Genomic DNA, 24774 nt, shown 5'->3' on the forward strand with positions numbered 1-24774 from the left:
TACATTTCCTGGACACTACAGTACAAACCAAGGATGGCCTGATCAGTACCACACTCTACCGGAAACCCACTGATCGCTATACTCACCTACACACATCTAGCTTCCATCCTGCGCACACAACTAGATCCATTGTTTACAGTCAAGCCCTCAGGTACACTCGTATTTGCTCTGATCCTACTGACAGAGACAGAAAACTACAAGATTTCTGGAGTCTGTTCTGGTATGGCTATGGCCTGAAGAAGTGGGTCTGTCCCACAAAAGCTCATCAACTAATAAATTATTTTGTTAGTCTTTAAAGTGCTACTGGACTGCTTTTTTGTTTTGACAGTAGAAAGACTAGCATGGGTATCTCTGTGTTATTATAACTCAACAAGGTAAGTGTCACGCCAAAAAAACACAGAAAAATATTTGAGATGCCACCGTCCCAAAGATCCATCACCCTTTCACTGGGATGGAGAATACTACTACTGAAAGGGCTTTTGTGTACATTGAGAATATAAACATGGAGAAGAGGATTTTTATGGTTGTAATAAGGCTGATAAAACTAATAATTAATAAAATTAAGAAAACAAAAGCTTAAGCTGAGAATCAGCAACGACTTCTAATGGTTGAATCTATTCATATTGTTGCAGACACTTTCTAAGGAAAGGATTTTTTTTTTCCATGAACACTTAATACAGACTGGATAGACCAATAGAAAATACAGTGTAAGGAAAAATCTCCCCCTTTGAGGGGATGAGCCAGGACACGACATTCATTCTCACATTCCCAGGGGAAATTTTTCTATTGTTCCTATTTCCAAGGTATCTTTTGACTGGGTCACAAGAAATAAAGCTAAAACATGGCTAAACAAGCAGTGTGAAATATATTTTTCCTTTGATCAAATAAAAAATTTGGTGAAAACTTTTAGCTGTTGTACAACTACAGAAGGTAAAATAGCAGAAAGAAAATGTCAGTAGCCTGATTGAGACAAACACTTCTCTAAATATAGACTTTATGGAACTGTTGACTTCTAAGTTCATAGGATTCATTTGCACTGCTTCTCAGTGGTTCTTTTTCATCTGCCATGTCACTGTCTTTCATTTGTGCAAAATAGGCAGGAGACGCTTTGCATTCATAATGCCTATCAAGAGACTTCAGGTGGATCAACATATGCAGAGCATAGGCCAGGACTAGAAGCAAAATTAGTGACATAACCAAGCCCATCAGAATTGCTGGTGAGAAAAAGGATGCGCAATCTTTGGCATAAGCAAACTGTCCTCCTTCAACGTTAAAGCCTTGAATCTGTTAAGAGAGTAAAAGGATTTATGTTAAAAATCCTCTCTTTTCTGGTTGGGGGCACATCATGATTATGCTTCTACTGCTTAGTGAGACATTTTAAGCCAATGTTTGCATATAAAAATATATCTAGCTGGATTTGATTCACTCAACTTATTCACGGGTTAGAGTTCCAGAAACAGCCATTTATTCTAATTCCTTGTCTCAAGGGTCCAAAGGATTTAGTTTTAAATAAATCACTTTTGAGAGCTAAGTCAAATTTAACTATATGCTTGATACCTCTGCTACACAAAGTGTTCCCAACATTTTTTCATAGGAGTCAACAGTTCCCACATTTCTCATTAAACAAACATGGACACAGGTATATAAAAAAAAATGCTGACCCTTGCTTGCCTTATTCTTAGATTGTGGTACCAGATCCAGTCCTCATCTTCCTTAAAGCCCTTCATCTTCCCCCTTTCAGCTCATCCTCAATTTATTTTGCTCCTCCTTACCTGAAAGGTCCATTCTTATTGAGCTGTTAGCTTGGCCTCTATCTCCCCTAATTTTGATAAGGAGATAGGAGACATTAACTGTTGTAAACGATCCTCCTTGACTGACCTCAGAAACAGACCCAGATGTGATCTGAACTTTGGGCTATGAAACAGTTCTTCTGAAGCTGGTCTTAAGAGCCCAACTGCCAGATCCACATAGAACCATTTATCAACAAAAGTACAGAGATGCAGAACAGGTGGTGACACTCCTATGTGTTGTGCTGAAGTAATTAGAAGAAGAAATTAGAATTCAAACCAGTGCAGCCCTTCACCCCACTTAACACAAAGAATAAGATTTTAGATCTCCTTTTCTTCTCAATTTCTACTCCTTGATCCATCTCTGGAGATCCTGTAAGCTACTTCTAGTATGATTGTTTTCTCGGCACCAACGCCTACAGCTGCCAGTCAGCGCACATTTTCTTGGCTTAACTTCAACTTATTACCTGGAAATCAATAAAAGTGACTTCCCAGAGCCTGGACACATCATTTGCAGAGCTGGGCATCAGGAGTGCATCATACTTCTGCAAAGTGCTCACATGTTCACAGTGATAGGAATAACTTGCTGGAGCATATATTCTGGTTGCATTAAATGTCGCTTGTACAGAATGGTTGTAAAGTAGCTGTACTCTAGATAAACTGAACCAGTTCTGAACGGACAGCTTGTAATAACTGTTTGTCAATAAGAATCTGAAAATGATATTAAAAAAGAGAAAATTAGTAAAGTTGCAAATGTATCTTGTTTAATGCATCACGCAGAACAGCCATACAGGACTCATTGAAGTCAATAGACAGTGCCAATGCCAATTTATACTAGATAAGGATCTTGCTCTTTCTAATGCTATATGGGAGACCTGAGTGAAAAATAATGTTGATTGTTTGTTGCTGCTGCTGAAGATGATCATTTACTAGTCACACAGGATGGGTCCCACGCAGAAGAAGCAAGTCACAAAAATTCTGAGCATGTTCTGCCTAACTATGGAACAACATTAGATGAAAATCATCTATTCTGCCTCCCTCCCTGCTGTTACACATCACATGCTGCCTACATAACAGACTGATGAGAGGCAAAGCAGTGGAGGAAAACAAAGTAAAAGTACATAGAAAAAATTCCACTGGTTGAAACCCTTAACTCAGCAACCAATGGTAAATTAGACAGGGATGAGTAAACTTTTTACTCTGGGTCCCGCATTTCGTCCCTGCAATTAGCAGGTACCCCCACAACCTGCCTAATGTAATCCAAACCAATGGAAATATCGGTTATGTTCATATGAGAAAAAAAAACTTTTGGCATATGTAAGAAAATAAGTATGTGGAATATAAAAATTTATTAAATCAAATATATAAATGTGAATACACATATACAAAAAATAATATATTTCAATATTTTTAATTAGATGGATGAGCCTGAGACCCAGCAGGCAACTGTGCTGTTCCCCTCTTAAAAATTTCACACACCTCCACACAGGGTCTGCCCCCCCCTCACTTTGCTCACTTCTCAATTAGAAAACATTGTATTGCCATTAGCTTGTGCTCCCATGTAAATACAGTTTTCCAAATCACAGTTTAGGGGGAGCTGTAATTGACATAATAATGTAAAGCTTTGCTTCCTCAGGACCCAGTTCTGCAAAACTCAGAGTCCCCTACACCTTGCAGGAACTTCTCCAAGCATGAGTCAAGGCCATTTAGTCAACAAAAGGAATCCCAATGGCTTTGATGTGCATCGACTCTGATGGGCATTGGAACAAGACCATAGACAGTAAACCTGTGAAATCTGGTATCCATGACAAGTTTAGCCACATTCACAAGTACACTGAAAGGTGTTTACATGTGTAGCATAAACTGAGCTTGTGTATACATGTATAGGTAATATATATTGATCCACACACGTTAACATTTTATTTTGCGACAGTGGATGCCACATGCTTCACCAAAGACAAAACAGACACAAGTAACCGAGCAATATGGAGTGGCTGTAGTGCGGCTAGGGGAGGTGTGACACATGGCCACAAAGGTTAAACTTCCTGCAGGACAAATGGCCCAAACTTAACCTTTAGGTACATACTGGAAGATAATACAGGTTGAACCTCTCTAGTCCAGCACCCCTGGGACCTGACCGGTGTCGAACAAGAGAATTTGCTGGACCACAGGAGGTCAACATTGTCTAGCAGCATTACCAACACTTCCACTGCTCACTGGGCTCTTAGAAGACATTTAGGGGTAAATCACAACTAAATAACAGCACAGAACACTGAGAGCCAGGAGCAGCTCCTGTCTAACCTGCATTGATCTCTCTTTGAAGTGGATAGCAAATTATCTGCAAATGACTGGAAACTGTCTTATATTAATCCATATAGCTAATTACTGGTGATGCTTAGGATATAAGTCTCCAGGATTGCTTATTGTTCACCTAAGGCAGGGGTGGACAACCTATGGATCTTTAAAGAAACCCTTACGGCTCTCTGAGAGCTGCTGCTACCAACTCCTCCTGCAGCTCTGGTGGTTGCTGCTGTTTAAACAAAAATCTAAATCCAGTTGCCCACCATTTAACAAACTGAATTCAGGTGTTTTGTTTAAGTGACAGCAGCCTCCAGAGCTGCTCAGCAGTCAGCTGCAGCAGGGAGCCCAGAAGAGAAAGACAGCTGAGCAGGGAGGTGCTCAACACGGGCAGCAGTATAAGCCGGCAGGAGAGCTGGAGGAAGGGCAGCCAAGCCTGCCCCAGTCAGAGCTGCAAAACTGTGCTCAGAAGGAGGAGGAGACAGCAGACAGCAGCGATGAGAGGAGGTGGCTGCGGCTGCTGCAGAACTGTATGTGCTGAGGCGAGCTAAGCCTGAGTGCATGGGGGAGGTTGGGGCTCAGAGGGATTAATCCTGGGATGCAGGGTGGGTTTGTGGGATGGGCAGGTAAAACCTGAGGTTGGGGGTGGATTTGGGGGCTGATGGGAGAAACAACCTTGTAAATGGTGCAAATAATTGTGTGTGCGCTGTTCTTAGAATAGGGGTGATAAAAAGTACAGTTGGACATTTATTAAGGACTGACTCATTCACATGCATTGTGGCTCTTGAAGGATTGATTTTTGTAACTGAATTTTAAAACATGGCTCTTCTCGCTATTTCAGTTGCAGATCCCAACCTAAGGACTCTGAACTGTGAAGAGAATCCTGGGGGAACTCTGTTGGTGGCTTCTGGGAAGCCAGTAAAGTTTTATAAAAGCTCTTTTGTACTGGTTTGGTAAACCTAAACACTGGCATAGCCACCAGATTTGGGGATTGGTTGCCCCATGCTTTGCAGTTTCCCCTAATTAAGTGACCTCAGTAGTCTCCCTCGGGAGCAATATGATCACATCAATACTCAGCTTATGCCTGTCTACCTCTTGGTTACACACAAGTCATATACATAACTTGTGCATGCTATCAGGCTGTGCCTACTTCCCGGATCAGCGAGGAAGAAAGGAAAGGAAACATGGAGATTGATACATATCTCATTGAACTGGAAGTGACATTGAGAGGTCATCGAGTCCAGTCCCCTGCATTTATAGCAGGAACTATCACCATCCCCGACAGATTTGTTTTTTCATCTAACCTGTCCTAGAGCCTTGAAGAGAAAAAGAAGACTTTATACTTCCCTATTTGTTAATTAATCTGACTTAAAACCCTTGAAGGAAAATAACCTTTCTTACAGTTAATTTCCCAGACAACCTGCATTACAAGTCATTCAGTAGATATTAATGTTTGATAATCTACTAAATGTATTATCCTTCTCTTGTAAACCTACCTAATAACAAGCCCCTTTAGATTGTCGATGTCGCCAAACTTAAGTGAAAGCCTAGATCAAAAAGAAAACAATGTCAAGTTGAAATACAAATGTAAAAGGAAAAACAGAAACTGATTTTCATCAAAGATCAAAACGTGGTTGCAACAGACAGTATTTTGTGGCTTTCTTCCAATCCCGCTAAAGTCACTGGTGAATTTCAGCCCTCACTGAGGTCAGTGGGGACTTTGCTGTTGTCTTGAGTAAGGTCTGGATTTTGCACTAGAACAATATTTAACCATATGCTTAACGTTAAGTGTGTAGTTAAATCCCATTGACTTCAACATCCATTTACCTAGAGCATAGCCTGTATATATTTATAAGGCATCTATCACCTTGCAATCTTAGATAAAAGTACTGCATTAATACAAGCTATTCTTTATCTCAAAGACCTGGCTAGTGTGTTACAAATCCATATATCTGAGTTCAAAGTGTTGCAATTATACAATCTCACTGAATCAGCTTAATGATGTTTACTGTAGCAGATACTGCCCTTATTGTACAATCAGAGAGAACAGATGTAGCTTACCACAGTAAGAAGCACTGTTTGGTCAGTTTTAAAATAGAGCCTTAAAGTCAGTATAATTATGTAAATACTGGTCCAAGTAACATCTTTCTATTGTCTCACAAACTAACACATGCACCTTTTCATTACTCTGATGCAGGCCTGTTGATGGAGGAGAGGGAGGTAAAGTGGCAACTGCCCAAGAGCCCCAAAATCAAAAGGGCCCCAGGATCCTGCCCACTGTCACTGGTACTGTAGCAGCGGCCAGAACCACAGGCCCTGTAAATTACCACTAGAACACTGTGCCATGTGCTCTGGGCAGCTCTGAGGGGACAAAGCACGGCATGCTCTGGGCAGCACTGAGAGCTGGCTGCCCCCACCCCTGCTCCTTCTGCCTGAGGCCCCACTCCTTCTGAGGGCACAGATCCAGCCCCCCACACACATTGCCCAGGGGCCTGGCAAGTCTGTCACCCCCCTGCTTTAAGGCATGCAGATTTTTGGTTTAACAACATCATTTTCCATCTTAGAAATCATCTTCATAATTGACTTTCATTGTTGGCATAACATTGTGCTTTTGTACGATTAGATACTGCTACATGGTGAATGACACCTACGCCACTATAAAACTTAAGGTGGAGGAGAATTAAAAGCATGAGTAATCAGACTGGGGCGGATTCCAAGAGTGGAACTGATTTCTTCATACGTCACTTATAACTCACTTGCCCCAAGTTGGGTTCAGTGATCAAGGAGAAGGATTTTAGACCCCCCCACTTACTTAAATCACACTGAAATCAAGCATAAACTGTGCAGATCTGATTATACCACTCTGGCAAGCTTCATACAGCGTCTGGGACAGAGCTTTGTGCACACAAACCCAGAGGAAGATTAACGGATACTACACAGGCTGCATCTATGCTGCAAACTTACTTTGAAGTTAACTCTGAAGTAAGGAAAAGTGTGTGTAGTCGCTCTGCAGGCTACTTAGAAGTAGCCCCTTACTTTGAAGTTAACTTCTAAGTACAGGAGACTAACTTCAAAGTCACGGGAATGGAGGAATGCCCTGCTTTGAAGTTTAACTTCGAAGTAGGATGTGTGTAGACATACTGCACTCACTACTTCAAAGTAAGGGGTCCACCAAGGAGGGGCCCCCCTACCCCCAGAGGGCAGAGATGCTGTGGCCAGCCCAGGCAGGGCTGTATGGTCCCTGCTGGCCGCCTAAGAGGAAGCAGCTCCCCGGCAAACCCAGGCAGGAAGCTGAGAGTATGCCACAAGCAGGACCAGCACAAGCTCCCACTCAGATTGCCCCCGCTCGATGCACCACCCAGCATCTGCACCCTCTGCCCACCACGGCAGCATACCAAGAACCCCCTGCACCCCAGGAACCCTGGATGACAAGTCTGAGGGCTCCCAGCGCCTGAGCAAGAGGCATGCCAGGAGGGGACCCTCCTGGATCAAGGGGGAGCTGAAGGACCTCCTCACTCTGTGGGGGGGAGGAGGTGGTCCTTCAGCAAACTGGCACCCAGCACAGGAATGCCAGGGCCTTTGACCATTGGCCAGTGGGCTCGCTGCCCAAGGCCACCCCTACTGCACTGACAGCAGCATGTGAGATGAAGCAGGCATATGTGAAAGCCTGGGACGCAGCCAGCAGGTCAGGGACACAGCCTGTGCACTGCCCCCACTACAGGGAGCTGCACAGGCTCCTGGGGCCAAGAGAGGTGGGCACCCCAGAGCACCTTGTGGACACTGCTGGTCCCCCCCGCCGCGGACAGCAATGAGGAAGTGGGCCCCTCTGGCACCACCAGCCCCCTGCATGGGGACTGGCCCACCAAGACCAAGGGCGATGACGAGGCCTCCAGCAACAGGACCCTCATCATTGCCGTCCCCTCCAGGATACCCAGCTGAGCCTTGCCCATCCATGCCTCACCTGAGCCCTGGGAGGTCACAGCTAGTACAGAAGAGGCAAACAGGATGTCACAGGGGCCGGGGATGCCCGACCCCAGAACAACCCCACAGTCCACACGCCTGGGGAGGTGGGAGGGAACATGGCCCAACCCTCGCCAGGTGGAAACCTCTGGGCACCCAGGATCCCACAGGGCTCATGGGCAATTGGCATCAGCAGGGTGGGGTGGGGGCCAGATGAGCAGGGGCCCTGGCCCCCTAGGTTTGGGACCCAGCACTCACGAGCTGGCCCCATGTCTCCTTCTGTCTCCACATGTCCATCGTCAGGCAGCCACCACAGCCCATCAGAGCAGGCCACAGCCGCAGGGGGCTGGGAGGCCACCCCATCACCCCAGCCTGCATCCCTCCACATGGAGACAATGCTGGAGGGATAAGGAGGTGGCCACCAACCAGGTAGTTGTGTGGGAGATAACCAGGGTGCTCCAGGACTGGCTGGCGATGTAGTGGGACATGTGGGTGTGACTGCCTGACAGCCTGGATGCTGTGGCCTAGGCCTTGGCTGCCCGCCTCACCCAACCTCCCATGCCATTGGTGGCCCAGCCCACAGCTTACCCTCTGGCAGCCACCCGTCCGACAGCTGCCTCCCCATGAAGGTGCCCACTAAATGGCGGACCTGTCTCCAGCCGCCCAAGTTGAACTGGCTTGGTGGCTCCTGGCCAGGACGGGTGCACCTGGCCCAGCCCGTGCCCCCCTCTGCAGACCCTGTGGAGGCTGAGCCCGCAGCACCCCCACCACACCCCTATCTCCCCATGGTTCCAGCCCCATCAGACCCCCACAGGGTGCCCTGGACCTGGAGCAGTAGGGGCAGCCACAGCCACTGTGGCTCCCAGCCCCCAACACTCCTGGGTGATTGAGCCTTCTCCTATCCCATCCCCGCTCTAGGTTCAGTCTCCCCAGCCAGCTCGCCCACTCCCCTCTGTGGACTGTTCCCATCATGCGCTGTAAATACTTTAACACATTCTGTTCTGCTTTCCAATTACATTTATTTTCCAAAGGAAAGTTTAATGTTCCCACCCTAACCCCAAGTCCTTGGTGCATGCTGGGAGAGTGGTGATGGGGAGAGCGAGAGGAGGTGCGTTTGGTGGTCAAGAGTGAGAGATGGGGGAGTGTGGGGGCCTGTGTTGTGGAGTGTGGCTAGGAGAGTCAGGGCAGGCCTTGCGTAAAGGCCTGGCACAAGGCCTCTCAGATCCTGACCCCATCCCTCTGGGCCTCATGGCATGGGGCAGTGGGCGGCTGTTCATACCCAGCCCCCGGGGCCAGAGCCCAGCCCTGGATGAAGGGTTCCCACCGGCCCTCCACAAGACTGTGGAGGGCACAGCAGGCAGCGATCACCAAGGGGACATGTGGGAGGCTGGCATCCCGTCTGGTGATGAGGCTGCAAAACCTCCCCTTCAGCCTCCCGAATGCCTGTTCTACTGTGCCCCAGCGTTCTTGAGGCAGCCACTGAAGATGTCCTGGGCTGGCATGGTGTGTCTGGTATAGGGCCGCATAAGCCACGGGTGCAGCAGGTACACAGCTTCAGCCACAATGCAGGGGGGCATCATGATGTCTCCAAGCAGGAGCTCCCGCGGGGGGACATACGTATCCTCCTGCATTGGGTGTCCCAGCCATGAATTCCAGAACACCAAGGTGTCATGGGCCCTGCGTGGCCACCCCATTCACACATCCAGGAAATGGCCCCTTGTGTCCACCAGGGCCTGGAGTACTACCCCGTGGTGCCCCTTCCTCTTAATGTAGGAGCCCCTGCTGTGGTCCGGAGCCCAGATCGCCATGTGCATCTCATCCAGGACTTGGAAATAATTGGGAAAGCCCAGGTCCGCGAACCCAGAGAGGGAGACATCCAGGTCCCCTGGGGTGATGACGTGTTGCAGGAGCACCGTGTTGATGGCTCAGACTACCTGCAGGGTGGGAGAAGGAAGACACAACTATGAACGTCAAACCGGAGGCCCCCTTTCCCCTTGACGTCTCCCCACCGGCAGCCCCATTCCCCTTGCCCAGTAGCCCCCTTCCAAGGGTGGGTCTGTGGTGGAGGTCAGACATACCTCAATCAGCACTGCTCTGACGGGAACCTTGTTGACTCCGAATTGGTGGCCAACGGACGAGTGGCTGTCGGGGGTGGCCAGCCTCCATAGTGTGATGGCCACCCTCTTCTGCACCAGGATCGCTGTCTGCATCCAGGCGTCCTGGTGCTGGAGGACTGGGGCAAGCCAGTGGCAGAGGTCCTTGAATGTCTGGCAGGTCATCCTGAACTTCCTCAGCCACCGCTCATCGTCCCAGTCCTCCAGCACCAGCCAGTCCCATCACTCACTGCTGGTGGCAAAGGCCCACTGACACCTTATCGGGGGGCTTTGGGGGAGAGGCAGCAGGGTCATCATCAGGGCCTGGAGGGCTGGATCCCATGCAGACAACCTGGACACACCGCTGGAAAAGCAGGGCGACCAGCATGACCAGCAGGTTGGCCAGGGTGGCGAGGAGATCATCCTTGGGCAGGGTGTGGGCAGGCATGTTCTCCAGCTCTTCTCCCCAGCCCCTGCTCTGCTGCTGTGTGTGGCCCAGCAGCCTTGAGCATGTGCAGGGTGGAGGGGTTGGGAGGGGCCCTTTAAGGTGTAAGCTGGCTGCAAGCCTGGAAAGGCTTGTTGGCCGTGAGACCCTCTACCTGCGTCATTTCCTGGCCCCTAACTTCAAAGTAGGGGCTATGTGTGTACATGTTTCCCTTCGAAGTAGGGAGAAGCCTACTTTGAGGTAAGGGAGGATGTTTTTGTGTGTAGACGCTCTACTCTGAAGCTGCTTACTTCGAAGTAACCAACTTCAAAGTTATTTTGTAGTGTAGATGTGGCCACATAGTAAGTTCAGGCACATAGGAGGCCAAATTCTTACTTGTGGTCCAGCTGCTTTGTGCTGATCTAAAAAACATGGCAGAGGATTCTCTTAACAAAGGATGAGGGCATAAGAGCTTTGCCAGGAGTGAAAGGGGATGAGGTGGAATTCATAAGGCCCAAAATCCAATGAGCAGAAAGGGAGCTTCCAAGCTTTCTGCTCTTCTCAGCTGCACCCAATGGAATCAATGCATCCTAGGATCTGCTTCTATTTGGCATTTCCTGTCAGTCTAAACCTGAATCAGGAGCCTGATTATTTTTCCATCTCCACAGCATGGATTCCCATATGCTCAGGGACCTGGGTTAATACATAAAAGCTAACAGAATCGCATGGACCAAAAAGGCTTTTTGTTGCCGTAACAAGGATTCTAGATGAGATTCCAATGATATGTTCAGAAAGGTTCCATAATGCTCTGACATACTTGTCCCAGTGGTGACTGGAACAAAGTGTTCTTCCCCCTCATTTTGTCAATAGCCCACACTAACAGGACACACATCTCAGAGTTTATCCACTGGCCATTTCTAGCAGATTCTTCGTAGGGACCTGAGGCAGAGTGTTGCATAGTCTGATAACTTGTTACTTTGTTTGTTGATGAGTAAATTTTCCCAAACATTTTCATTTTATAACAACACATGATTTTAAATTGGCCTCTTAGTTCAGGTTTGTTGTGAGAAAAAATTTACTAACACGAACAGCTCTGAAGCACCCAAATGTGGTATCAAGGCAAGAAGATCCATCTAAGTACCTAAAATTGATAAACTGAGGGGATTTTATTCTGTATTTATCTATCTCCTTATTCACTGTAAAGTGAGGATAACTATGTCAGTTCCATTTGAAAATTCTGAAAATGATTTTTTTATATTATCCTTTTAAATCAATTTTTGAAGTATGTACAACTGTAAAACTGTGCAGTGCTTTTCAACCCATTTCCCATCTGTGCAGTCTTCAAGTGAGAGACGGTCTTTACTGAAAAGTTGCACATACATTTAGGAAGTAGCTAGCTCTGCAATGGTAGACAGGCTCATTGCTCTGAAATATATTGCTTTTTCATTTTGAAAACTAACAGTATTTCTTCTTTGTTTCTCTCCCCTTTCTAAAATACAACTCATACATGAGTCAGATTCTAATTACTTAGAACAGAAACTGGTTTTCAGCACCATAACCTCAATCACATACACGGATTTTGCTGTATTAATTTGGCACTGGTTGAAAACCGAATTACTTCAGCTACTGTGGCCCAGTGCAAAAGGCTCTCAGGAAAGGTGGCATTGAATTCCTTGTTCTGCCACTGGTCTGCTAGGCGATCATATATCACCGCTCTGCGCCTTGGTCTTCCATTTGTAAAATAGGGACAATTACTCTTATCTTCTTTGTACAGTGCTTTGAGAAATACAGCTGGGAAGTTCTAAAAAGCAGCTAAGTCTCATTGTTACTTCTGTATGGTATCATATAGACCACTACAGCTTTCCCCATCTTTGCTTATCAAAGGTGTGGTTTGTACACCCTTATGCTGAATACCATCTTATTCAGTGATGCTGTCCCACAGACATCAACAGGACTATGTGTGGACTAAGGGACTACTCCTACTCATGATCAAAATCATAATCACACACTCTCCCACTTGCACAGCCAGGATTAAGGCTGCTGAGAATCACAGACCCTGCACTCCAAGCAGAGCAGAGGCCGCTCCCTGCTCAGGGCCAGCCACTTGCCAAAAGGGAACAGGGGGTGGGGGGGCAGAGTATGTCGGGTGAGGACCACACACACACACACACACACACACACACACACACACACACACACACACACACACACACACACACACACACACACACACACACACACACACACACACACACCACCCCAGAGAATACCAGTCGCACCCTTGAAGGATTTTTAAAAAATGAGTCTTTCCTCGTCCGCCCCCCATCCACCCTGGTATAACAGAGAATCACATCACAATGGCTGTGCCCCAAGGATTAATTCTCATCACCCCAGTGCCTAATTCTCCCTTACATTGCACTGTCTTCACTGCAGTTGGAATCTCCAACATCCACAGTCGTGTCGATACCAAATGTCTTCTCTGTCAAGTCCAGCTGCGTGTGATTTTTAAAATTAATCATTATCCTCCTGGCCCAGAAAAGAATGCAGAGACTGCCATTAACAGTGACATTGACAGGACTGTAGTGGCTGTGTGGCAACATCCGCCAAGATGCTCTTTTTGATTGGACTTTTCTGCTCAAGTTGTAGCTGACCACCTAAAAACCACATAAAGATGGTTATTGCAGGAGTTACTCTCTATGATACATAATAAACAATAGGCTTGGGATAGCATAGCACCCAATGGGTCCAGTCCTCAGCTTGTGCTCAGAGCCAGCCAGTTACAGAGACAAAGATGGTTCTACCCAACTTGTCCTCTCCTCCAATCATGGGAGTGGCATATGCACCTACACAGCCAGAGAGCTGATGTAACTTACAATGACTGTAACAGATTGGACCAGGGCACAGCACTATCCTACCCCAGTGCACAGACCTGCCATAGTGGGAATTTCCATGCAGTTGCATGTGTGTAACTGAGGATGGAGTTCACCCACGAGGACTTGCTCATATGAGACACGCATTTGCTGTCCCAGTCACATGCACCATTTTGGAGAGTCACAGTTAAGCAACAAAGCCTTGTCTTGGTTATTAAGTGTAGTATACTGATCTCCCAGCTGGACATCTAAAAGACTCTTGTGCTATTTGGCCTGACACATAGCAGAACAAAACTGGCCGAGTGCTGTGATCTGAAATAAGCAGATTTCGCAGAACCCGAAGACAGAGGGAAAGAACTTAAAAAACCAATCACAAACAAATCTAACTGATTAGTTCATTATTATGACAGCATCTGAAGAAAAAGGAAACCTATCCATCTTTCCTGTGATGGTGCAGAATGTTTACATTTACCCATTTGCTCACTTAAGCTACATTGCAACATTTGCAGGTTTCCTGACTCATAAACTTTTTTTTTTTAAATAAGATGTTCTTTGGGATAAATCCTACAATCTCTAGTCAGGTAAAAGTCCCATTAAGCAATCAGTTGCCTCAGTTAGATATTCAGCACCTCGTCACACAGGTGAACTCCTGTGTTCCCTGCTCAGGCAAAACTGCCATTGCATTGCACTGCATCAAGGGCTATATGATCTTGTCCTATCAGTCTGATCATGCAGGGTGCTCAGTCACTCTAAATAAGTGCTCGTTACTTTCACTAAGTTCCAATAGATGTCAAGATGTGCAGATAATCAGAAGGAACACCTAACTACAGTATGGGATAGCTGTATCATGCCACAATTAATCAGACAAATTTGATTTTTTTTAATTATGTTAATGAGATAACATACAATGTTATTAAGCCAGGAAAGGACTTACAATCAAATTCCTGATACCTCCATACCTGTGCAACTGCTACTTGTTTTAAGTTATATTTTGGCTTTACACCACCCTTGAAACATCGGTCTACAAAAGAAAGAAAGTTACAAATATAAATGGGAAATGACTGATACATTAAAGAATGCATGATTCTGCATGTTCTCTTCCAACCAAAGAAGGACCTTCAGCCAGCGCACCTTTATGAGGGCTTTATTGATTTAGGAATTGTATTTCAGTTGGGTGCAGAAAGCACTCACACTCCGAGCTCATTTTTTCCAACCACAAATCCATTTTCTAGTAAATTTGGCCAGAGTTGTACATCTCCCTACCCCGGGAACCACCACTCTGCAACCCTTATTCATTACTCCATGAGATTCAAGGGCGCACACTATGTGGCTAACAGAGACCATATCAGAGCATTCAGATGCCTGTAAAAGTCTTACCATTTCTTTGGAGCAGCTCTTGGTCTGACAATGCAAGTGAACTGGAACAGAGGAGACAGAAAAAATCCTTAGTGTACATGTCTATATTCAATATCTGAACCAAGTTTCCTGAGGCAAGTTCCAGCCAGCAACATTTTGTTCTATAATTGAGCATCAATGCTTAAAAATTTAGGTGTTACTTGACCACTTTATGCCAGCCATGCACAAGCAATCAAAAGTCAATATACCCAGGAATAAGTCACCCCAATATCTGAGGCTCTTTTTATGTTTTGTGAGCTTCTAAACCAGGGGTCTGCAGCCCTTCTGAGGCAAACTGCTGAAATTTGACCTTTTGACCTGTATCTATGGTCCAAGTGCTGGTGACAATTTTTAAAGTCACCAACAATAGTCCTACTTACAACAGCTTCATCAAAAAAAATTAATTAAGATGCACAGCTTCACTGTTTGAGGTCTTTTGCTAATCCACAGGTGGTATGGCTTTGAGCAAGTTCCTGGCTGCATGAGGCAGGAAGTGCGGGGCTGATCTCCCATCTCACGTGCCAATGAAAATTGGCTTGTGTGCCGTTCTTGGCACCTGTGCCAGTGGTTGTTGATGCATTCTAAGCCATTCCTTCCCTATTCACAGCACAGAATCTGTGGCCCAGAGAAAGGTTATGGCTCCCTCACCCACAACCATGACCTTAGCTTTCTGTGTCCGCTCGTAGGAGATACTGTCAGCTATTTTAATTTGGGTTGCTTCAGATTACAGTGGGAGACTGACAATGGTACAGGCAGCCCAGGATCAGGGAAACACAAAGCCAGCCGGGAACTCCTCAGCTGTAGATAAAGACCAGCATCTGCAGATTTAGGAAAATATACAAACCCTAAAAGACCTTCTCCTACTTTAGGAAAGAGCAAACATAATCCCCCAGCTACACAGCTGTACAAAGGAACATTTACGCAAGATGTCACACAACCTCAACTCCCACTGAAGTCAACAGGCAACTTGCTCAAGAAGGCAATTTTGCTCAGGAGGCAAAAGCTCAAGAAAACATGGAATGAATGGCTGCACAAATCATTGTCAGTCTGCTGAAATTTACAGCCTGCCATTAGTCCCTTAAAACAACTAGGCCAATACCCTCAGCGGGTTTCAATCAGTTCCGCTTCACTCTGATCAGTGGATCTGACAATTAACACAAGCTGGTGATCTGACCCGTAGAATCAAATCATTAAAAGTGGTCCCTTGTGCACATTTGTTGTGCACATTGGTTGTGCACATTGTGCACAGTGATGAAGGGGAATCGTCACTGACTCCATTATGGCCACTCCTATACCCTCAGTGCTCTGGTAGCCTCCTCAGGCATTGTGCTTCCTTTGGTGGATTGATTGGTTGATCTGCTTAGATGCCGATCCACTGACAAAGTGCCCACTTCTCCTGAGGCCCACTGCAAAAGCGTTCCTCTGTGGGTGGAACCAAACGGTGTATGGTTCCACTGCATGCAGTGGGGGAAGGTACCCTGGGGCAGGCTCTCTGCAGCCTGTCCTTCTGGTTTCCTGTGATGTGAGAACACCTCCGTTAACTCTGTGTGTGACTGGGGAAGGGCAAGAGAGTTGCCGTACAGCCACTTCACTTGACAGCATGCATCCACGGATTTGGTTTGTTTTCTAATTAGATTTAAATCCACCACACAAGCAAGTTAAAAATAAGTCATTTCTAAAGGCAAGTTTCTTGAATCATATTAAAATAAGGATGGTAGGAGAGTGTCTTAGATGCACAGGTGGCTGGTCAGTTGATGGATGCAGACTTTTGAGGATTCCTCTTGTGTAAGGCAGATCCCTCAGAGTAGCAACCTCTGACCAGTGTATTTCACTAGTTGGCAAAATTATCCTTGTCTCATAGAAAAGACTAGTCAGATCCTCCGACTGCACTGTGCACCATGGATGATAGCACAAAGAGAAAAAGTTTGTATCTCCATTCTCAGTTACACGCATGCAGCTGCCAGGAAATCGCCCCTCTTTTGGCATCTTGGTCCACAGAAAAGAGCAGGAGCAAGCAGCTCACTGTATTCTGCTGAGTGCAGTGACTGTTATTGTGGGAGATTCTTGCAAAGCCACTCGAAGACAGGAGAAATTTCTTGAACTGGCTTATACAAAGGCTGACAATGTTCTGGCTCTACTGCCTTTATCAGAATGACACACCAGGCTCTATCTTTCCTCAAAGGGTGGTTTGATGAAAGAAAATCGTAAATCTTACACATTGTTGGCATGTCATGAGAAAAGACTAGGGTGGGCCAAATGCTGGATTGTTTACTTTCTTTTTAGACAGTTGTTACATAGGTTACACTCCCACTCAAGTTAATTAAGCAGTCAAACCATGGACTTGATAAGTGAGGTGATTTTTTGTTTGTTTTCTAGCACTCTAATGTAGAATATTGTACTTGTGGCAAGTAAGAGCAATACATTGACATTCTTCATGCTGAGGTAAATAAAAAATGGGAGCAGGGTCAAAAAAAAAAGGCGTGCCAAAAAGGCAAATTACTTAATGTAGAGCCATTTTTACTGAAAATAAAATTAAAAATGAACATAAAATTAACTAAGCCCAGTGTTTCGATTTTCAAAACTTACAGCAACTTCAGTGAGTGAGTTTGCAGACTAAAACATTTGGGTTAGAACACCACTTTAATGTAAGGCTACAAATTTCAATTCACTCCCTCACATAGCAGGAGCCTTTTTTTTTAAATGGGCTACCAAAATATTACCTGCACTTCCAACCCCCACCCCCACCCCCAGAAGTCTCCCATCCCAAATGAAAACTGTATCAAGTAAAGAATGAATACCTCACAGAGGAAGACTAACAATGTGCAACCCCAGATCCTGTGTCAGAAAGCAGAATAAAGGACATCTTCCCCATGTAAAGTCACCAGCATGTTACGTCCCCATACTAGAACATTCTGAAGTCAGATTTCTAAAGCCCATGATTTCAGGTTGCAAGCTTGTGATAAGCACAATTTGGGTCCCACATGCGTCATGCAAAAAAAAGTGCAGGAAAGCGTACCAAAGTTCCTCATGCAGATATGTCAAGATTCACCTCTCCGCAGAAAGACACTCAAAAATAGATGAATGTCCATACCCAGAGAAACAGCCATATCCCACTGAGAAGCTTATTGGAGTGAGTGATCTGTGAGCTACTGCTGAACACTATCCTATGACAAAATACCATCAGCAACATGACAGTTCCCTAACACATTTGAAAGGTAGGTGGCAGGCATGTCAGTAAAGTGACCTCTGATATATACTAAGGCACGAGTGCCTGTCACCATAGTAACTAGTTGTCTGAGATTTCTTTCATATCTACTGCTTCTGCTTACTGCTTACATGCTATCAAGTGCCGTGTAAATTTCTCTCTTTTTCTGCAAGCCATACTTGGAAGAAAAAAAAAGTAGTGAAGAAGCTATGGCAATACCTTCAATCTTCAGTTTCCCTTGACCCTGGTCACTCTGGTTTTAAGCCTGTGTATAGGACAGAAAGTGCATTGATAACATTGGTTGATGATCTCCTCCCAGCACATGCTTATGCTGATTTTCTTAAATCTGTCAACTGATTTACATGCGGTTGACCATGAGGTATTGTTGGCATGTGTGAGAACCCTGGCTGGAGGGGATGGAACCATGTGGAAGTGGCACTGCTGCTTCTTATTCAAGAATTCTGATAAGTTATTCCTTCACCACAAGGACACTTTCCTGCAGGATACCATAGGAGTCTACTCTGTCTGTCCTCTTGCTCAGTGTATGTGATGAGGCTTCTGACAGATGTAAAGAGATGTGGGCTGTGGTGTTTGCAGTACATTGATGATGCCCAGCTGAGTTTATCCATTATATCACATCTACTAGAAGAGATAATCCGGTGTCACCAGCAGACTGGGACTTGGACAGCTATGAGGCTCAATCTGGACAAGGCTGATGTTCATAGGTTGGAAAGACTATTCAGAAGGAGAAACTACTGGTTGGACCTCTGTAGTCCAGTACCCTAGGAACCTGATGGGCCCTGGTGAAGGGAGTTTGCTGGACCAGGGGAGGTCAGGCCTCTATGCTCTCCTGGGGGGCACCATCCTCCTGGCCTGGGCTCCCTGCCCCTACTTGCCAGCCTCACTGGCCCAAGCTCTCTTCTCCTATTCACTGGCCCCATCACCCTGAGCTCCCTGATCCCAGCCTGCTGCCCTTGGAGGCTGTAACCATGGTTGGCTGCCAGCCCCACTCTTGGCCTGCTTCTGATCCCAGATGGCTACCTCTGCTGCTGGGGTTCTCTGATCCAGCAACATCAGAAGTTCTGCTGAAGGTCCTGCAGTTTCAATTGTTTATTTAGTGTAGTTTCACATTGGGTGAACTTATCTGTGCTTGTGAACTGCAACACTTGTCTGTGACTTTTAAGTAGAGTTCAAAGTGCTGGTTTTGTCCTAATAAGTCCTGAATGGTTTGTGCCTAAGTTACCCCAGATCTCCACTCTAGTGTGCTTGAGCTTGGTGACAGAGTTGATTCCACCTCAGTGTAAATGAAAGGGAGTTGCTGGCAGGGCTTCCCAATGGTTTTCTAGAATCTAATTTTTAGGATAGATATCTAAAGAGGGAGCAGGGAAGATACAAGTTGGGCAGGGTTATTGATTGGTTTATGGCAGGATTAAGTCTTGGGTAGGATTTGCTCTGACTCTAATTTAAGGGAATATAAATCATATCACTGGTTATTTTAAATGAATATTTTGTAAAGGAACAAACAGCTTGGGATGGGCACCACCTGAGCCAGGAACGTGTGGCTTTCCAAAATCCTACTACCACCAGACACTACTAACATTCAGCAAAGAGTAACTAAACCCACAAAATATTTGGAACAATTTTTTAAAATATAATGAAACAACTTCTGAATTTACGGTCCTTTCACCTATGTTAAATTAACAAAATCAGCTTTCATATAAAATATAGTTCATGTGTTAAAAGCATTGGCTTTCTTATAGAATTCCATAGCTGAAAATAACTGCTCTAGATGTACAGAATGTCTATATTTGTATTGTATGTTAAAATTATCATTCTAAATTTATCAGGAGCCCAACTGAAATTGGCTTAGTCCTAATACAAAGCACCAGAATGACTAATCACTATGTAATACCCAACTAAATAAGATTATATGTATAGAAAAGTGCAAATTCCTAATCATCAGGTGACATTATCAGTCTATAAGGCCACAGAATCTGGTTTTTCCACCTGAAAATGCTCATGAAAAATATAAGGCCTGTGCCTGAAAACCTTTATGAGAGTAGTCCTTATGCACAAGTATAAGCCTATTGGTTGCTAGGGGAGTGAGGAATGATCATGTGAGGAAGGGTCTGCACTGAGTACTGTTCATTTCACCAAACAGAGCAGCTAAAGGGAACTATACTATTAAACACAAAATATAATCTACAGTATTACCACTGAATACTATCATTTTGAAGTTCAATCATATTGGATAAAATAAAGTCATACTGGATTCAAAATAACAGTCCTCTAATATCTTCATTACTCCTTAAAAACATATAAAAAAGCAGTGTAGCCCTCTATCCCTAAAGTTCTCAAACTTCAGGCTGTCTCACTATTGCTATTTAGTGCACTAGTTTCAATTTTTATACATTTTAGTAGAAAATAATATTTGAGCCACAAGTAAATCAACGATAATTATGTATAAAAGAAAAAAAAACAGTTTGCTAGTGGACCACACAGGTACATATCTGATTCTAGTTTTAGGATACAAATATACCACAAGTTAAGATGTGATTTTAGAGTGAAAGAGACCCCTTTTCCAGTTTTAATCCAGCCAGCATGGGTAAAAATAGTAGCGAAGATAGACTTCAATCCAGTCTAGTGACACACACATATGCAAAGAGTCCCTGGCCTACTCATACTCCTATTACACCTGTGCTTGCAGTATAGACATATCTTAATTACACCAACAAGTAACTTGACTGAAGTTAATGTGGTAAAACTAGTGTGAAAACAGAATCAGGACTAAAATGTAGGTTTCTTTAATGGAATCCTCCTATTGAAATATATTTTATTAATTGCTTAACTTTTGTATCATTAACAAACACCTGCATAGACAGTTAGCTTTACAGAGGGACAAAATCATGCCATTCTAATTATACTATATTATCTTATTGTAATTCACAAGATGAAACATACTTTTCAGAGACCCAAATTTAAAAAATTATTTTATTGCTATTTCATCATTAAGGACTTCATGCTATAGTTTCAATTCAGTTGAAGCTCCTACTGAGTGTGATGGAGTATGCGTGAATAAGGCTTCTAGGCCCAGAACCTACAAAATAACAAAAGTGTAGTCCTTTGTTTAAAAGAAAAAAAAAAACCCACACCCTTAGTTTGGTATTATTCTTGGTGACTTAATACATGAAGGGTATGACCCTGCTTCCTCTGCAGTCAAAGACAAAACTTACATTGATATCAGTGGGAACAGGACTGAGCCTTAATTTTTTAATTTCTTATAAGGTTCATGTGAAAACTCAGTTCAATTTTGTTAGAACATCTTGCTGATAGAAGAAAAGTGAAAATTCTTCAGAGGCACTCTCTGATTTGGAAATTGGCACATGAGAATAGCAAATAAACTATTTGAATTAAAACATATTGTAGTATTTATAACTGACTCACAGATCTCTTAATACAAGCTTAAGCAAATCACCACATGTCCTTGTTGCCCTAAATATTCAGACTTTACTGCCAGCTGTGACTATTAACATCTGATCTGCATATTATTAGTGACTGTGAGACAAGATGAAAATAATTAAATGTATCCATTTTAACTTTTATAATACTTGCCTTTAGAAAGCTCTGTTTCTTTCTTGTCATTTTCTGTGCCCTCTATTTATACTATGTAAAAAAAATTGAATACACTCAAACACAGTGTCAATCATTCATGACACTGACATTTCTTTAGAATTCCATAGCTGAAAATAACTAACTGTTCCATTTCTACGGGACATGTCTATGTTTGTATTACATGTTGAAATCATCATTCTTAGTTTGATAGGAGCCCAACTGAAACTGTCTTAGTCTTAATACCAAGCTACAAATAGACTAGACTTTAACTAGACTTCAATAATATTCACTTTATATAAATAAAATATAATAGCAAATTTGTTTCTTCGCACACATGCTGCTATTTTGTTGTTAATTCCGTTTTAACAACTGGTCAGAAATGACGAAATAACATAGCATTACAACGTAAGCAAGTATGAGAGAGAGAGAAAGATCGCTAAGACATACCCGTTTTAAAACCATTTTAGTCTTATGTAGAAAATAATTTGAAGAGATTATTCTTCATGTTTCAGAGCTGAAAAGGTTCATTTCTGCATGAGTACTACATGGTTTAAGGCTAAAAATATTCTAATCCTATCCTGACATGTTGAACTGTGATCAAATCTATTTCCAAAAAGATATAAAGTAAATTTAAAAAGCTACAACATTTTAAACATGCACTCAGCTCCTCCAAAGCAGTATGTTGAAACATATCAAATTACTGACCTTCCATCCATTCTCACAAACATTTGGTCCACAGAGACTGAAAATCCTACACATAAAAAGAGTAAAAACCTAAAAACAAGTTTTTTTTCCATTGAGTAATGAATATGTCTCTCCTGATCAAGCACATCTGTTCTAGCAAAGGGATCAGAGCTTGTACTCCCACAGGCCATGTGATGGATAGCACATCCAACCAATAGGAAAAAACATTTGCTACTGCATTAGTTGGCATTTACTATGTAAACAGAAAAAGCCTTTTAGAAGCTACTCTCCCTAACATACTTTATTATTCATCTCAATGAATAATTAAAAAAGGAACTGAGTGCTTGGGTCCTACTGAGCTGTGAAGTGAGTTGACTTTTAAGAAAATATTTAAAAAAAAAACTCTTTAAGCTGCAAAAGCTCAATGGAGCCCTATCACAGGTTATTGATTGTTGTGATTAACTTTCCCCTTGAAAATTCAGTGAAAATTATTGTGATGGGGTTCAGGGGTCCCCCTGCACTGCACCCCTTCCGCTGGCAGGAGTGACTCTCACTCAGCAGGTACAACAGGAGGTTTATTAGGCAACAGATGCCCAGTTTCTCACAGAAGCGTCAGTACAGCAGTCAGAGACAGTCCTTCCAACCCGTCCTGGGGAGAAGACCCTGAGGGGTGCCCCTCTGGGGTGTAGCTTTCCCCCTCCCCAGGCTGGCTGCCTTCCAGCTCTCTCTTCCCCTAGCCTCTAACTGCCGTTCCCCCATTCAAAATCCCAGCTCGGCTCTTCCCTCCTCCTTGGTCAGGGCAGAGGTGTTACCTGCCAGTTGTAGCCCCAGGGTCATCCTTAGCCACTGGGAGCTGCTTTTCTTGCCTCTCACATCCAGCCTGACTCACACATGCACTCCCCCCCACTCCATCACAATTATGATTTCATATAATAATGTGATTTGCTTTCTATAATTACACTCAACCGATGTCACATATTTTTAATGAATTAAGCCTCATAACACCCTTGAGAAGCCATGAAATATCCCAAATTTACAGATGCAGAAAGTGAGACACACAGAGGATAAAGACCTCTTTTGGAGGGACTGGCATCAATACGTGGGTGCCCTACTTTCTATCTTAGTATGTTTCATAATCATAATTAAGTTTAAAATTTGCAGACATATCAATTGATTTTGGGTGCCTCCTTTTAGGGGTTTCCAATTTCAGATTATTGGGTCCATTTGGATCCCTGGCTATTCAGCAGGGATGCAAGCCTTGCCATCTTTTAGGATAATGTCAGAAATGATCTGGGACCAGCCATGAAAGTTGTTAGTTGGCAACACGCTTTTACATACCCTACATCCTATGCAACTTTTGCAGAGCATGGAATGACCCTGTCTCCCTGTATAATTTCAGGACAGAGAAGCAAGTTACACGGCCCTCTCTCAACTTCTTTTTCCAGGAATATGTAAGTCCCCCTCTTGTCCTGAACCCGTCAAATCATACGGCTGATTTTAAATCTTTATCATTTTCATATTTTTCCAGTTCTTATTCTTCTCCCCTCTTACTATCTCTCATTCCATGTTGTTTCTTCCCACTTTCTCCCCTTGGTCTCTGTTCTCCTTTCTATTCAATATTATCTCTCCACTCTCCCAATTCTCCATCTCTGACTTTGGACCCCCCACCCTTCTCTGTTCTTCTCTCTCCAGCCCATTACCTCGAGACATTCTCTTTTCTTTTCCCCAAAAATCTTTCCCTTCCTTCCCCATCCCCAAGCTGACCCCTCTCCCCAGTTCCTCTCAGCAAAGTGCCTCCACTCTCTTTTCCTTTTAGGGTTTTTCTCTCTTCTTGAAATCTTTGAAGTTTCTCTTTTTTCAGCCAGCCAATGTTGCCGATAACTGAGAAAAGTCCTGGCTCTCCATTGCATAGTCTTCCACGTTTCTCTCTTCTGCTAACTGGGCAGTTGATGACACAGAGAGGAAATCAGAGGTCCCCCTTTCTCTAGCCTCCATGTTCTGAATAACCTAGACTGCAGTCCATCCCTGGCCACAGAGCCAAAGAGAGAGACCCTGTGTGACCCTCCCCCACTAACACACCCACACAGGGGGCCACAAGCCACCCCAGAGGAGGCCTCAATCTGCTGACTATATAAGCTATCCCATATTACGTGGCAGCTAATGTCAGATAGCTACTGATGTGATCACCGAAGTAAACCCTACTTGACTGATTAAGAGTTCCAGTCTGGCGCATTGTAGATATAAGATTAAGCCTGGAGCTTTAGCATCTGCAATCGCTAAGCTCAAGGATTTACCGTCTTTAATTAATTTTTCCTAGAGTGATACAAAGGGTATATGCTAATCTTAAAATCCCTCACCAGCTTGTGTTCAGTTCTGCTACTACTACCAATTAAGGGGAACCCTGGATGCTTATGTGAGAATCCCAGAATGGGAAAAATAGGGAAAG

General features: G+C 44.2%; 1 protein-coding gene across 1 annotated transcript; it reads right to left on the reverse strand.

Annotated features, from left to right (window-relative positions):
- Positions 1-892: 892 nt before the first annotated feature.
- Positions 893-22463, reverse strand: LOC142013139 (V-type proton ATPase subunit S1-like protein). The gene is made up of 7 exons (XM_074994215.1): positions 22350-22463; positions 14810-14850; positions 14392-14453; positions 12975-13216; positions 5582-5632; positions 2255-2498; positions 893-1284 (listed from the first exon to the last, which is right to left on the reverse strand). The coding sequence occupies exons 1-7, from the start codon at positions 22439-22441 to the stop codon at positions 982-984; spliced, it is 1035 nt and encodes a 344-aa protein (XP_074850316.1). The 5' UTR covers positions 22442-22463; the 3' UTR covers positions 893-981.
- Between the last annotated feature and the right edge of the window lie 2311 nt (positions 22464-24774).

Source organism: Carettochelys insculpta, chromosome 5, assembly GCF_033958435.1.
Source record: "Carettochelys insculpta isolate YL-2023 chromosome 5, ASM3395843v1, whole genome shotgun sequence".
NCBI lineage: Eukaryota > Metazoa > Chordata > Testudines > Carettochelyidae > Carettochelys > Carettochelys insculpta.

What these genes read in the sequence shown, in the direction of transcription:
- LOC142013139 (XM_074994215.1), bottom strand. Translation starts at nt 22,441, where the DNA reads ATGGAAAAAAAACTTGTTTTTAGGTTTTTACTCTTTTTATGTGTAGGA. An exon ending in TGCAGTGAAGACAGTGCAAT is followed by an intron (nt 5,633 to 12,974) that starts GTAAGGGAGAAT and finishes TTTTTGATCTAG; the next exon opens with GCTTTCACTTAAGTTTGGCG. An exon ending in TCACTTTTATTGATTTCCAG is followed by an intron (nt 1,285 to 2,254) that starts GTAATAAGTTGA and finishes CTCTCTTAACAG; the next exon opens with ATTCAAGGCTTTAACGTTGA.